The sequence below is a fragment of the Oncorhynchus gorbuscha genome, linkage group LG26 (genome assembly GCF_021184085.1).
Source record: "Oncorhynchus gorbuscha isolate QuinsamMale2020 ecotype Even-year linkage group LG26, OgorEven_v1.0, whole genome shotgun sequence".
Classification (NCBI taxonomy): domain Eukaryota; kingdom Metazoa; phylum Chordata; class Actinopteri; order Salmoniformes; family Salmonidae; genus Oncorhynchus; species Oncorhynchus gorbuscha.
Genome location: NC_060198.1, coordinates 23,839,138 through 23,855,861, shown reverse-complemented (window position 1 = coordinate 23,855,861; position 16,724 = coordinate 23,839,138). Strand labels below are relative to the sequence as shown.

General features: G+C 43.6%; 1 protein-coding gene across 2 annotated transcripts in view; it reads left to right on the top strand.

Moving 5' to 3' along the window:
• The first annotated feature begins 5,707 nt into the window (after positions 1-5,707).
• The window catches only part of ppp1r9ba (protein phosphatase 1, regulatory subunit 9Ba), a 68,149-nt gene continuing 57,132 nt past the window's right edge, over positions 5,708-16,724 (top strand). The window contains exons 1-2 of one of the 2 annotated variants that reach the window (XM_046330242.1): positions 5,708-5,862; positions 8,577-10,107. In XM_046330242.1, the coding sequence (XP_046186198.1) occupies positions 8,644-10,107 (1,464 nt within the window). In that variant the 5' untranslated portion in view covers positions 5,708-5,862; positions 8,577-8,643. The remainder of the gene's footprint in view (positions 5,863-8,576; positions 10,108-16,724) is intronic. The other variant, XM_046330243.1, reaches the window with a different exon arrangement.

Genomic DNA, 16,724 nt, shown 5'->3' with positions numbered 1-16,724 from the left:
ATCACAGCGCAAATGACCAATCGAAGCTCACTATAACTTCCAGACCCTACTGGATAGGCTGTTGATACCTAGGCTTGCACTACTGGGCGTGCTGTCACTTTGCTAGAAACTACATGACGGGCCACTCTGGACAAAGCTGGCGTGGCTAGGCAAAGCATCGCTGCCTGTGGATCACAGCTTTGAGAATAAACTTATTTTGGCTTGATGCCTGACAACATGTGCACCACCACCACCCGCGGTCGCTATGGAGTCATTTTGGCTGTCACATGAATCACATGTTGCCTTGGGAGGCTCCAGTCATCACAGTGAGTCTCCAGACAGAGAGACAACAGGCAGCACAAATCTGGGTCATTACTGTGGTGTGTGTGTGTGCTTGTGCAGCCACATTACCACAGGCAGGGGAGGCGTTGCCACGGAGACTCCTCCACAGCTGTGTGTGCGTGCGTGTGTGTGAAGGTCACACTTGAGTTGAGAGATTTAAGTCCTCAGCTGCAATGAATCTCCTTGAGAACGGGTGCCTGCTGTGAGCCAACCTGCTGCAGACACAGTGGTCTGGACCCTACAGAACATGGTTCTGGTGGCACTTGGCTGCAGCATGCTGCTTGCAACACCACCAGAGTTGTGGGTTTGAATCTTGAATAGGGCCCTTTTCCAATATAGTACAAGTAGCTTTGCAGCTAATACTCATTTTATTATACAATGTGGATGTGGACATTCCAATGATGTTACATAGAAATCATTTAAGCCCGTCCATATTAATGATACATCTGTGCATCTTCTCACAGACTCACACTGTGTGATTTTAAGAACCCTAACTCTTTTGTTATCCAAGCTGGAGAAGGGAAGGGGTGGCTGTTTTGTTGCTCTGCCATCTGCTGGCTGCAAATGGTCAGTAGCAATAAATCGTTACATTTGAGCAGGCTGAAGATATTCATATTACCACAACTATTATTACTGTTACCACAAGTCACCACAAGTCCTATTATCAATAGGTAGGAATGATGTTCATGGTATATAGTGAATGTGTTTGTATATAGGGATATATAGGGTTCAGTCAAGGCAACATCTCTTACCATCCTGCCTCTTCTCTCTGGAGTAAGTATGCCGTGTTGAGTCATTGGTTTTACTGAGCATATGCATCCCAAATGGCACACTATTCCCTAAATAGTGCCCTTCTTTTTTCCAGAGCCCTGTTCAAAAGTAGTGTGCTATGTAGGGAATAGGGTGTCATTTGAGACATGGTTAACCCCAAAGGATGATCATTCTGCCACTGGAGTGAAATTATGTGTATTTTGCGTCAGTTAAGAACAAATTCTTATTTACAATGACGGCCTACTGGGTTAACTGCCTTGTTCAGGGGCAGAGCGACAGAGTTTTACCTTGTCAGCTCAGGATTCGATCCAGCAACCTTTCGGTTACTGCCCCAACACTGTAACCACTATGCTACCTGCCACCCCAGTGTAGACTAGACAGATGGAATCCCATTATACACTGGAAGGTAAAACATGTACACAGGGTTATTTAAGAACATGGTTTTCTCACCATGTCTTCTTGAGGGCTCTGTGCCCATCAGGTCTGTTATTGGAGTGTTTTACATGTCCAGGGACCATTGTGGTGACACTAACAGGAAGAATCACCTAACAGAAAGAAAGGCAAGGGCAAGTAAAAAAGTAAAATTATAATCGCTGAACATGAAGATGGTATTTGTTCTTTAAATAAACAATACAAAAGGATTACAAAAAAAATGACAGTACTGCAATTCCTTTATAACTAAAGTCTTAACTGAAAAATACAGCATACAGTGAATTCGGGAAAGTATTCAGACCCCTTGACTTTTTCCACAGTTTGTTATGTTACAGCCTTATCAATCTACACACAATACCCCATAATGACAAAGCAAAAACAGATTTTTATATATTTTTGCTAATTTACTACAAATAAAAAAAACTGAAAAATTACATTTACATAAGTATTAAGACCCTTTACTCAATATTTGTTGAAGCACCTTTAGCAGAGATTATAGCCTTAAGTCTTCTTGGGTATGACGCTACAAGCTTGCCGGACCTCTATTTGGGGAGTTTCTCCCATTTTTCTCTGCAGATCCTCTCAAGCTCTGTCAGGTTGGATGGGGAGCGTCGCTGCACAGCTATTTTCAGATCTCTCCAGAGATGTTCGATTGAGTCTGGGCTCTGGCTGGGCCACTCAAGGACATTCAAAGACTTGTCTCAAAGCTATTCCTGCATTGTCTTGGCTGTATTCTTAGGGTCGTTGTCCTGTTGGAAGGTGAACCTTCGCCCCAGTCTGAGTTCCTGAGAGATCTGGAGAAGGTTTTCAACAAGGAACTCTCTGTACTTTGCTCCGTTCATCTTTCCCTCGATCCTGACTAGTCTCCCTGTCCCTTCTGCTGAAAACCATTACGACAGCATGATGCTGCCACCACCATGCTTCACCGTAGGGATGGTGCCAGGCTTCCTCCAGACTTGAAGCTTGGCATTCAGGCCAAAGAATTCAATCTTGGTTTCATCAGACCAGAGAATCTTGTTTGTCATGGTCTGAGAGTCTTTTAGGTGCCTTTTGGAAAACTCCAAGCGGGCTGTCATGTGCCTTTATCTGAGGAGTGGCTTCTGTCTGGCCACTCTACCATAAAGGCCTGATTGGTCAAGTGCTGCAGCGATGGTTGTCCTTCTGGAAGGAACTGTGGAGCTCAGTCAGAGTGACGATTGCATTCTTGGTCACCTCCCTGGCCAAGGCCCTTCTACCCCGATTGCTCAGTCTGGCCTGGCGGCCAGCTAGGAAGAACTCTTGGTAGTTCCGAACTTCTTTCATTTAAGAATGACTGTGTTCTTGGAGACCTTCAATGCGGCAGACATTTTTTGGTACCCTTCCCCAGATCTGTGCCTAAGCACAATCCTGTCTCGGAGCTCTATGGACAATTCCGTCGACCGTATGGCTTGGTTTTTGCTCTGACATGCACTGTCAACTTTGGAACCTTATACAGACAAGTGTCAGTCTCTCCAAATCATGTCCAAACAATTGAATGTACCACATGTGGACTCCAGCTAAGTTGTAGAAACATCTCAAGGACGATCAATGGAAACAGGATGCACCTGAGCTCAATTTTGAGTCTCATAGCAAAGGGTTGGAATAAGGTTTTTTATTTTTAATACATTTGCAAAAATATCTAATAACCTGGTTTCACTTTGGCATTATGGGGTATTGTGTGTAGATTGATGAGGAACCATTTAATTTAATCTATTTTAGAATAAGGCTGTAACGTAACAAAATGTAGAAAAAGTCAAGGGGTCTGAATACTTCCGGAATAGACTGTATAGCCTATGGTATTCTTTCTATAGAGGGTGAGTGAAAAGATGCCTATATTTTCGTCTCATAAACATATCTATAACATGACACTTTCCAAAGTGTCTCCAAGTGCAAACTGATGACTCTATCAATTTATGAAACATAACACAATGACATCCCTCATAGATTACACGTGTCTCTTTAATCCTGCGTGTTATTATAATGCTCAGTGGGATAGGCCAGCATTTTAAGAGATGGCTTGGTTTATTCCTCATTTTTCATTCATTTTTACCAGGTTAGTCTCATCGAGATAATAATCAATTTTTCAAAAGAGACCTTAATTAAAATACATTAGGGCTCCCGAGTGGAGCTGTGGTCGAAGGCACTGCATCTCAGTGCCAGAGGTGTGACTACAGATCCTGGATTGTGTCCAGGCTGTATCACAACCGGCCATGATTGGGAGTCCCATAGGGCGGCTTACAATTGGCCCAGCGTAGTCCGGGTTAGGGTTTGGCCGGGTTAGGCCATCATTGTAAATAAGAATTTGTTCTTAACTGACTTGCCTAGTTAAATAAAGGCAAATAAATTCTAAATAAGTCCATATGTGCAAGTAGCCTACATTCTGAGAAAAGAATACACTATCTAGAACATTAAAGGCTTTCCCCATAGGATTCGACATGGAACCCAAAAGAGTTCTACCTGGAACCAAAAACGGTTCTACCTGGCCAGTTTTTTTCACACAAAACAATGCCACAGATGTCTCAAGTTTTGGGGGAGCGTGCAATTGGCACGATGACTGGAGGAATGTCCACCAGAGCTGTTGCTAGAGAATTTAATGTTAATTTGCCTACCAAAAGCCGCCTCCAATGTCATTTTAGAGAATTTGGCTGTATGTCCAACCATACTCACAACCGCAGATGCCGTATAACCACGCCAGCCCAGGACCTCAATATGTGGCTTCTTCACCTGTGGGATCACACGTGGGATTGTCTGAGACCAGCCACACTGACAGCTGATGTAAATTAGGAGAATTTATGTCTGTAATAAAGCCCTTTTGTGGGGGAAAAAAAATATTCAGATTTTTTGGGGGCTGGCTCCCCAGTGGGTGACTGCGCCCCTACACAGTTATGAGAAATCCATAGATTAGGATCTAATGAAATTATTTAAATTGACTGATTAAAATCGTTGAAATTGTTGCATTTCTATTTTTGTTCAGTATACATCAATGAAGGGTAATGGACACACTTTTTGACAACATGTGTTTAATGTAATGAAAAGGCACTTTAACGCCTGTTGCCTATCCGATAAACTCGACAAAAGATCTCATCTAGATTAGGCCTTCTTAGACCCCCTAAACCCATAAACGATAAAGAGATTTTTGTTGTAATCTAGGAATAAAGTATTAGGCTCAAGAGAAATCCTATTTATCCCAGCATTTAAAAAAAGCAGCTGCCCGTGGCAAATGGTGCTTGCATGGAAGTGGGACATTCTTCAAAGGATTGTTTAAATTTGACTACAAACCAATGAACAGAAACTCGTCACACGTATCACCATCGCATAAACGATCTGACAAAAAAATAATTGCGGGTGGATAATCCTATGATGATGTGTCAAAATGAAAGTGGTGCCATTTGGAGGTGCCACTGGCTGTTGTTACACTGCTGTGCACTGTACACACCACGCAAATAGTAATACAGGCCTAGCGTACTATCCCGTCAAAAATAGTTAATTGTGTTTTTGTCAAATGTGGTGATTGCTTTTGAATAGTGACCATAAAACCATTGTTCTTCTTGTGTGATCACAGATGTCCTCACGGGGTCGCTGCCGACAGTCACATTTTCGTTGCATTACCCAAGGAACAGCCGAACAACCAGTATTTGTTTTACTATTCTTAATGATACCTTTTTATGATGTGTGTAACGTTTCATTGGGCCATACTTTGATTGAATTTATTTCAGATCGACCTATTTGAAAGTGTAGTTTTTGACGTTTCGGTCACCAGCATGCCTAATGGTCTTGCGCTATAAAGGGGCTATAAACTCAATTATACATAACAATGTCATTTGTCATTATTTGTGTACTGAAATTAGTATTTCTTTTTTTATAGAAACGTCCTTTCAAGTAACGTCGGAGTTCCAGTCAGCCCACAGGAGTCGCCGCTCAACTCAATAATAAATCGTGGAATTTAGTTGAATCGGCTATAAACCCGCAGGTCTAGCAGGCGGTTCAGTGGGCTAATAAATAATCCATAGGACTAACCGTTCGATTGTTGTCGCCAATAGGCCTACGAGTGGCATGTCTCTTACAATATAAAATAGAGGGAATCTAAAAGTCCATTTTGTTTTGCTCTACATCAAGGGTTAAGTTTGCCTGTGATGCCATATGCTGTTGGTGGGGAGGATGGAGGGGAGTGGGGAGGGGGGAGAGAGAGAGAGAGAGAAGGCATCATCAGATCGCTACGATCGCAGGGGAATCAGAAGCGAAAACAGAACGTGGACACAATGGATTCTCTAATAGACCGATCGTAACTTGAACCAACCTCTGTGAAACACGGTGAGCAAGGTAAGGTAACCAAACCTTAGTAAAGACATTTCCTTTTTTTCGTTGCTTTTATCTTGCTCCTTTTGTAGAGAAAGAGAACTGTTATTCCGACTGCAGAAGATGCAGGAAGCGACATACAGCCATCATGCAAGCGAGGTGTTCGAGGCCCTTCATTTCCGCAGGGTCCTAATGTTTTTGACAACACGTTGTTTTGATGGACGCTCATAGGCTATTGTCGGGGATGTTTAATGAAAGTGTATTCCACAATAAATGTCCTGTGTAGACATAGTTTGTTGAGTAGTGCCCGCGTTTAGAGCGAACAGACTAAACTAAAGCGCTCCGTAATCCCAACTGTCTGTCTGCCAGGTAGGCTATTCCTCACAACAAAAACCTATCATAACATGACAGTCCATGCATGATGTGTTCATTTTAGATGCTCCGTTGCACATCAGACAAACTTTGCTACATTTGACAGAGTACCTATTTGGAACTTGTCGTTTCCTGGTACAATGTATCGTACCGTTGTTGTGACTGTAGCTGAGAAAATGGCTATTTTGTGTCAATATGACGGAATGGTCTATACGCCGAGAAGATGAGTCACTGACAAAATAGCATGCTCTATGCCTAAAGAACTACGGGTAGATTGTGTTCGTGGTTTGTAGAGGATGACCTTTTGTGCCATCAATTCATATAGGCTGTTGCAATAGGTTCTTCCATTCATGGAAATAGCAACGATCAAATGCGGATATCCGGATTCTCTGTCCGATTTCAATTAGGCCTAATGTTGAATAGATTCTCATCAAAGACAGTAGGCATATTTCAATCCAACTGAAATCATACATGACATGTAGGCTACAGCAGTCTGCATAACATAGGCCTATGTGTGGTGGTAGCAGGATACTGTGCTCTCTTTGTAAATAAAATTAGAAAAGTGTTAATATACAATAACAGGAAGCTGGATCAATGCAGTGCTGCTGATTGAAGAATTAAGGCACTGTGGCCGTTATTTCCAGCTTGATATGTTTTACATGATTTGCAGCAACAATTAGGCATATTTATTATATTACATGGTCTGAGTTACAGTATATATACAAAAGTATGTGGAAACATTTCAAATTAGTGGATTTGGCCATTTCCGCCACACCCATTGCTGACAGGTGTATACAATCGAGCACACAACCATGCAATCTCCATAGACAAACATTGGCAGTAAAATGGCCTTACTGAAGAGCTCAGTGACTTTCAACTTGGCACCGTCAGTTAGTCAAATTTCTGCCCTACTAGAGCTGCGCCGGTCAACTGCAGGTGCTTTTATTGTGAAGTGGAAACGTCTAGGAGCAACAACGGCTCAGCTGTGAAGTGGTAGGCTACACAAGCTCACAGATCTAAAGCGCATAGCGCGTAAAAATCATCTGTCCTTGATTGCAACACTCATTACCGAGTACCGAACTGCCACGTCAGCACAATAACTGTTTGTCAGGAGCTTAATGAAATGGGTTTCCATGGTCGAGCAGCCACACACAAGCGTCAGATCACCATGTGCAATTCCAAGTGTCGGCTGGAGTGGTGTAAAGCTCGCTGCCATTGGACTCTAGAGCAGTGGAAACGCATTCTCTGGAGTGATGAATCACGTTTCACCATTTGACAGTCCAAGGAATGAATCTGGGTTTGGCGGATGCCAGGAGAACACTACCTGCCCCAATGCATAGTGCCAACTGAAAAGTTTGGTGGAGGAGGAATAATGGTCTGGGGCTATTTTTCATGGTTCGGGCTTAGTTCCAGTGAAAGGTCATCTTAACGCTACAGCATACAATTACATTCTAAACTATTCTGTGCTTCCAACTTTATGGCAACATTTTGGGGAAGGCCATTTCCAGTTTCAGCATGACAATTGCCCCCATACACAAAGAGAGGTCCATACTAAAATGTTTTGTTGAGATCACTGTGGAAGAACTTGACTGGCCTGCACAGAGCCCTGACCTCAATCCTATCTAACACCTTTGGTATGAATTGGAACGCCGACTGCGAGACAAGCCTAATCGCCCAACATTAGTACCCAACCTCACTAATGCTCTTGTGGCTGAACGGAAGCAAGTACCCGCAGCAATGTTCCAACATCTAGTGGAAAGCCTTCCCAGAAGAGTGGAGGCTGTTATAACAGCAAAGGGGGGACCAACTCCATATTAATGCCTATGATTTTGGAATGAGATGTTCGACGAGCAGGTGTCCATATACTGTTGGTTAAATAGTGTATTTGAGTGAGCTTAAAGACATTGGATTTGTATTCCTCTCATAATGACTAAGGGACACAGCAAAAGTTGGATTTCTGCCAGGCCTACTCCAATTTGCAATCTGGTGTTATTGTTGTAAACCCTAGACTAGTCATGTAATGTATATCTCATATCCTTCACTGCAATTCTCCTTAAGTGAGATAGGGGATTTTCTGTGCCCCAGACTGTTCCCTATTTACATCAGAGTAAACTTCCCTCACACCCACGTGTGTAGCTTTTTATTTTTTCTCTATCTTGCATCTAACTTCCTCCTTTTCAAGCCTCTATCCATCCTTCCTTTCCTCTCTCGTGTGCAGAATTGCTATCTCCCTTTGGTTTTCACTAACCCACTCTCTCTTCCCCACTATCGCTCAATGTGTTCCTTGCATTTTTATCTGTCTACCCCATGTGCAGGCAGACTCCCTCAGGTGAAATTTAGTGTTTTTGTTTGTTTTTCTCATCCAGGGGGAGGAAGACAGACAGAGGAGCTATGCTGTTACTTCCAAGTCTCAGTGGCTCAGTTTGATTAACCATGATGAAGACTGAACCCCCATCGGCGGGCAGTGCCAGCTCCACCCTCCGGAGCCCGTCCCCCCACAGGAACGCCTACGAGGCGGGCATCCAGGCTCTGAAGCAGGCCCACGACGCTCTGAACAATGCCGCCAATGGGGACGACGCTGCCAAGGATGGCAAGCCGCCGCGGCCTACCGGCAGAGGGCGCCGCCAGTACGGCTCTAATGTCCACCGCATCAAGAACATGTTCATGCAAATGCAGTCACCTGGCGACGAGGACGACCCGTCCAAGGCCAATGACCAGGCGGTGCGGCTGTCCCTGCCCAGGGCCAGCAGCCTCAACGAAGATGTGAACCACAGCGCCCTGCTCAAGTTGGGCGCCACGGTCTCCGAGCGTGTCAACCGCTTTGACCCCAAGGGCGGCAAAGTTGGTGGGTCCCGAGGGGCATCAGCAGGGTACTCCAAGCTGCAGGAGACGAGGAAGATCTTCGAGCAGCGCCAGCTACAGGAGAAACAGTCGGCCACCAATCGCATCCTGCTCAAGAAGGAGCGTCCGGTTTCGTCCGCTGTCCAGGACAGCCGGCTGGACGTGGTAGTGCGCTTCAACGGCAGCACGGAGTCTCTGGACTGCCTGGATACGGTAGGTGGAGCCGGTGAGGCGGTGTCGCCCACCGTAAGCCAGCTTAGCGCCGTCTTCGAGAAGGGGGACCTGAGGAACAACCTGCACCGGCCCTCCTCCACGTCCCCATTGCCCTCCCGAGAAGACAGCCCCACTCCGGTAAAAACAGCAGAATGCCTCAACTCTAAAATCAGTGCCAGGAAGGTACAAGTGTTGCCCCCAGGCAGTCAGGGGGATGGGAGCAGCCAACACGTGGACCAGGAGGGTTCCCCCAGAAGCCCCAGGAACAGAGCAGCTCCCCGAAACGACAACGGCTCCTCAGGATGTACACAAACAGGGGATAGGACCTCTTCTGCTTCTACCGAAGCCAAGTCTGAGAGGGAGAGAGGGAAGGAAGCCAGGGGCTCAAGTACAGGAGGCGAGCCTAGCAGAGAACCCATACCCAGAGACCAGGAGGACTCCTCCGCACCCGAGGCAGGGAGCCGGCTGGTGCAGGCCGAGGTCCATGCCTCACTGGAAAATGGAGAGGCCCCTGGGGGCCCCAGCGACCTGGCAGGGCGCCAGGAGGGAGAGAGGGGACACAGGGAGGAGCCTGGGGAGGGGCCCCAGTGTGAGGGACAGGAAGAGGATGGCCTGGAGGAGGAGTCTCGTAAGGATGATTACTCGGAGGGCGACCTGGTGGACATCAGCGCGTACAGCGGCATCGGAGAGGACTCCGGCGGCAGCCAGCTGGATGAGGATGAGGAGGAGGAAGATGAGCCTTATGAGCCAGAGTCGAGCTGCTCTGAGGTCCCGGGACTGCCTGCCGAGGAGGAAGCACCGCCGGAGAACAGGAAGATCTGCTTTAGCACTGGACCAATAAAGGTGAGTCTCTGGTTCAGGTGGGTAAAAATGACGAACAGTTTATCAAGAGATGATAAGGAAAGAGACATCAATGCTGGTCTGAAGTGGAGATCAGAAGGTGTCTGTAGTGGTAGACCATTATTTCAGCATCCACATGCTTCCTTCCATCTTCAAATCAAATGTTATTAGTCACATGCTTTGTAAACAGGTGTGTACTAACAGTGAAATGCTTACTTACAGGCTGACTACACCGCTTGCGTCGCAAAATAAATGTAGAAATCTATATTATTCAATTATTGCACCCACACTACTCGCACGCGCCAATGAGTGTCTGCGTTGCCAAGGGCTAAAGTAGAAGTCTAAAGTAAAGTAGAAGTCCTGCCTCTCCCATCCATTCATTGGTTTATAGAAGCAGATACCCACGTGCCATCTCCTCATTGGTTATATCCATGTGGGTGACTGAAAGACGAACAAGGTCGGTGGCGGCAATGCACATAATTTATGAAAGTTGCCAATCGCAATAAAAAGTCGAGAAGAAAAGTTAGCGAGCAACAGCAGGCTAGCTAAATAGCACAAATTAGCTAGCAAGTGCAAGCAAGCTAGATTAATTGCCATAAATGTTAAATGCTTTTCGACCTGTCCCCAAATTAATATAATTGGTTCAGAGTTTGTTTTGATATTTTAACCTGCGTGTCGTGATCGCGTTTGGTGTGGGGGGACAAAATACATTTATGCACGATGGCGCACGTGCGCAGCCAGTTTGGGTTCCGTGTTAGAGGCCCTTTCCAACAATGCAGAGAAAGAAAATAGAGAAATAATAAAGTAAAACATAAAATAGATACACAATGAGTAACAAAAACTTGGCTATATACAGTTGAAGTCGGAAGTATACTTACACCTTAACCAAATACATTTAAACTCATTTTTAAAAATCACTTGTCTTAGGTTAGTTAGGATCACCACTTTATTTTAAGAATGTGAAATGTCATGTTGTATCTGTCGAACTGCTTTGCTTTATCTTGGCCAGGTCGCAATTGTAAATAAGAACTTGTTCTCAACTTGCCTACCTGGTTAAATAAAGGTGAAATAAAATAAATAAATAAAAATTAAGTCAATTAGCCTATCAGAAGTTTCTAAAGCCATGACGTCATTGTCTGGAATTTTCCGAGCTGTTTTAAGGCACAGTCAACTTAGTGTATGTAAACTTCTGACCCAGTGGAATTGTGATTTAAGTGAAATAATCTGTCTGTAAACAATTGTTTGAAAAATGACTTGTCATGCACAAAGTAGATGTCCTAACCGACTGGCCAAACTATAGTTTGTAAACAATACATTTGTGGAGTGGTTGAAAAATGAGTATTAATGACGCCAACCTAAGTGTATGTAAACTTCTGACTGCAACTGTACAAGGGGTAGCAGTACCTAGTCGGTGGCAATGGGTACGAGGTAATTGAGGTAGATATGTACTAGAGGTCGACCGATTATGATTTTTCAACGCCGATACCGATTATTATTTTTCAACGCCGATACCGATTATTGGAAGACCAAAAAAGCCGATACCGATTAATTGGCTGATTTTAAAATGCAAAAAATGTAAAAATTAAAATGTATTTGTAATAATGACAATTACAACAATACTGAATGAACACTTATTTTAACTTAATATAATACATCAATAAAATAAATTTAGCCTCAAATAAATAATGAAACATGTTCAATTTGGTTTAAATAATGCAAAAACAAAGTGTTGGAGAAGAAAGTAAAAGTGCAATATGTGCAATGTAAGAAAGCTAACGTTAAAGTTCCTTGATCAGAACATGAGAACATATGAAAGCTGGTGGTTCCTTTTAACATGAGTCTTCAATATTTCCAGGTAAGAAGTTTTAGGTTGTAGTTATTATAGGAATTATAGGACTATTTCCCTCTACACCATTTGTATTTCATTAACCTTTGACTACTGGATGTTCTTCAAGGCACTTTAGAATTGCCAGTGTAACACTATAGCTTCCGTCCCTCTCCTCGCTCCTCCCTGGGCTCGAACCAGGAACACAACACAAAAGCCACCCTTGAAGCAGCGTTACCCATGCAGAGCAAGGGAAACAACCACCCCAAGGCTCAGAGCGAGTGACGTTTGAAATTCTATTAGCACGCGCTAACTAGCCAGCCATTTCACTTCGGTTACACCAGCCTCATCTCGGGAGTTGATAGGCTTGAAGTCATAAACAGAGCAATGCTTGACGCACAACGAAGAACTGCTGGCAAAACGCACTAAAGTGCTGTTTGAATGAATGTTTACGCGCCTGCTTCTGCCTACCACCGCTCAGTCAGATACTTAGATACTTGTATGCTCAGTCAGATTATACGCAACGCAGGACACGCTAGATAATATCTAGTAATGTCATCAACCATGTGTAGTTGACTAGTGATTATGATTGATTGTTTTTTATAAGATAAGTTCAATGCTAGCTAGCAACTTACCGTGGCTTACTGCATTCGCGTAACAGGCAGTCTCCTTGTGGAGTGCAACGGTCGTTATTGGTTGGACTAGTTAACTGTAAGGTTGCAAGATTGGATCCCCCGAGCCGACAAGGTGAAAATCTGTCATTCTGCCTCTGAACGAGGCAGTTAACCCACCGTTCCTAGGCCGTCATTGAAAATAAGAATGTGTTCTTAACTGACTTGCCTAGTTAAATAAAGATTAAATAAATAAAAGTGCCTTGACACCAGACGGGTTCATCATTCCATAGCTTAATTCCTTTGAGATCTGTATGTTATATCATGGTATCTCAAAAAAGCAGGGTGTGGAAAATTGATTTTTAAAATTCCTAATGCTGACTGCTGCTCCAATGATATGTAATTTCCTACCAGGTATAGGCCAGGTGTTCTCATGGGCTTCAGTCTGAACCACAACTACATTGTTTACATAAAATGTAGGTAGGTAGAGATTAGCTCTAGGCTACTGCATGTTGTCATTATGAAATGTCAGATGGTTATGCCAATGGCCTTTCTCTCCTGTTCCTTGGTGACTTGCCATTAAATGCCACCAGCAGGTAGTGTGGATTTCCTCTCCCCACCATGCACAGCATGATAACCAACCGGGCAGCCACCATATCACTGTAACGATATGTTATATGAGAGGGATTTTCAGTAGCAATTTCTACCTTTTAAAAATATATCTTCACCTCTTCACAGTAAGTGAGTGTCTGAGATTTCATGATTGTGATTAGGGCACAATAGATCTGCAGCACAGCCTTGTAATCCTGGTAAAGGATTGACTGCTTCGCAGTAGGCCACCCTTAAGCACAGCCGCTTGTGACACGTGTAGTGGCATGCCATGACTTTGCTGTCACAGCAAGCAATATCCCTTTATTCCTCCGTGGAGGAGGATAGAGCGCTATCATATAGGCTAGTCCATCCGTGGAGAGTGGAAGGTTTGATTTTGTTAAGTCTACTAGACCACCTATCTCTGCGTAGCCATTGCTGTTGCCCTTTTGAATGTTACACTGAATTGATCTGACCTGTGCAAGAACAGAAGACGACAGTTCAGCATCTTAATAAGTGTCCTTTCTGACCTATCGACCCTGTTATGATGTTACGGCTTTAACACAACCAAGGGTGTGGCTTAACCATGACACATTTACTGCACCTGGGAGTTCATTCTGCGGTCAGCTTCCATTGTTGATAAACTGTGCTGTATATGAGTGTCTTGTTTTGTCTGCAGTAGTGCATAATACTTACTCATATTCCCGTACCATGGGTGACTGACTGACTCCCTCTCTTAGCCAAGGTGAGGGCACTCTGTGAAGAGAATGAATTTCAGTTAGGCGTTCAGCAGTCCATGGGGATGACTTGTTGAATCGCCCGTGTTGTCCTCTTTGCATAGATAAGGACAGCACAGGCTGGTCCATTCTCCTCTGTCAGCTCCAGAGTTTCTGGGTCACTGGAGGTCTGCATCCCAAATTGCACCATATTCCCTAGATAGTGCACTGACCTGGTCAAATGTAGTGCACTATAACAAATTAAATTCAGACATTGGCCTCATTACAGAAAAAAATGCCATCATTGATGCATTTAATCATCATTTGATTTCAGCGGGTATCTCTTTGAAATAACTTCTTGTAAGCCTATTCACAATGATATTGGACTGGATGCTGATTGGGGAAACTTGCTGAATGATCAGAGAAATTATAGTCAAAGCTTTTCTTTTAGGCTATTTACAGAAAAGGAAGTCGTGGATGCTTTTCTAGCAATAGACAACAAGAAATCCACAGGGGCCGACCAATTGGAACCTGGGCTGCTTAAGTGTGAAGCGCCCATCATTGTTGGCTCAAACCCACTTTTACATTTTATTTGTTAGTGTTGTCAGGAAATATTCCAAAAGTATGGAAATCAGCTCTTGTGCTGCCACTCAATAAGGGCAGGGATAGTAGTGATCTTAATCATTATTGCCCTATTTCAAGGCTTCCTTGTCTAGTTAAGATTCTTGAATCCTTGGTAAATGTACAACTTTGCTATTTTTTTTGAACTGAGAAATGTATTTACGAATGTAAACCAGTCAGGTTCAGGCCTGGATGTAGTACTATTACAGCAACCATATTAGTTAATGATATTCTCAATGCTTTGGACCTGCCCAAAGATTTTGATACTGTTGATCGTGCTATTTTATTGAATAAGTTGTCCTCGATAGGCCTGAGCTCTGACGCCTGTTCATGGTTTCATGATTATCTTAGTGACAGAACTCAGGCTATCGTGATTGTTGGGACTAAGTCTGAATTTCTTGATGTACATAAAGGTGTACTACAGGGGTCCATTTTGGGACCTGTTCTCTTCACTATTTATATAAACACCATTGGTCAATCTGTACATTTTTTTTTAACGTAATCCGTATGGATATTATCTATGCTATTGACCCGACTGTTGATCTGGCATTTTCAAAACTACAGTCAGATTTTATAGCTATGCAGGAATCCCTTGCTTATTGAACATTTAATATGGGCAAAACTAAATGCATGTTGTTTTTAATCTGAAACATTCTTACTGGAGTTTAACTACATGTTCACTCGTTAGATGGTTCTCCAATCGAACGTGTTCCCGCATTTCGATTGATATGGATTTGACTTTTTTTTTTTAACATATAGATGAGCTGGTTAAGAAGATGATATTTAAAGTTGTCTTTTTTTACAGAAACAGATTGTGCCTTTCTCTAAACTGTAGCAGGCAGATTATTCAGTCAACCTTTTTATCTGTGCTTGATTATGGTGATATTATTTATCAAAATTCAGCTGCTACTACTCTTAACCTGTTCAGGCCTGCCTTTGCTTTTTCTTCTCAGTGATTGATTATTTCGATTTTTCAGACTGATATGGCATTCATACCTCAATGACAGTGAAAGCACCGTAATATGACATGCAAACTTAATATATGCTCCATCTCTTCCTCTAAGCAGGCATGCTGTCACTCTTATAAGACACAATTTTTACTTTCCATGGTGGAGAGCTGAGACTAAACACCAAGTCCCTCTGCATTTAGGGTATGCTAGCCCCTGCGCTTTCTTTCTCTCTCCCTCTCTCTGTTTGTCTGTGTCAGCTGGCTGGCAGTACATTCCTTCAGTCCCCTATGTTATACCACCATGCATCCCACTGCTGGCTTGCCTCTGAAACTAAGCAGGGTTGGTCCTGGTCAGTCCCTGGATGGGAGACCAGATGCTGCTGGAAGTGGGCCAGAGGTCCAGTAGAGGGCACTTTTTCCTTTGGTCTAAATAAATATCCCAATGCCCCAGGGCAGTGATTGGGGACATTGCCCTGTGCAGGGTGCCGTTTTTCACAGGGGACGTTAATACAGCCTTGACTCTCTGTGGTCACTAAATATCATATGGCACTTATCGTAAGAGTAGAGGTGTTAACCCCAGTGTCCTGGCTAAATTCCCAATCTGACCCTCATACCATCATGGCCACCTAATCATCCCCAGCTTTCAATTGGCTCATTCATCCCCCTCTCCCCTGTAACTATTCCCCAGGTTGTTGCTGTAAATGAAAATGTGTTCTCAGTCAATTTACCTTGTAAAATAATTTGCCCAATATCAGATCAGTGAGAGTCTGGTACATGCATAAACTGACAGCTCTGTGAGTTGGTCCAAACGGTGTGTTTATATGTGCACACATGTCCATTGTGTACATGCTGTCATGACGTTGACCTGGGGGTAGGTTTATGACAGTCATAAATACCCCCCCCCCCCCGCTTTTTCCTCTCAACCCTACTGAGGTTACATTTGCAAACCCCTTGGTTAACATAGAGATTCTGGGAACATCAGAAGGTGGGGGGGGGGGAATTAACTATATTCTGGTAATCTGACCAATTGAACATATGCGGTGGTACTTAATGAATATGATGTCAGTTCGGTTGTCATCTGAGACATTCTTATCAATGATAAGATGACATAAACTCTACAGTGGAAAATCAACACATCAGAGTTATCGGATTCACATGGAATTGTTGTTCAATTTAAATGTTTGAATATGAAATTATTCGTGATGGGATGAAATGGGATTTTAGCTTCTAAAATATGATAATTGGGTTTTCATAAGGTTAGGGCTCTGCTCAATCAGTGGCCCGCCCCTGTGAAGAGTCATGGGTTATAA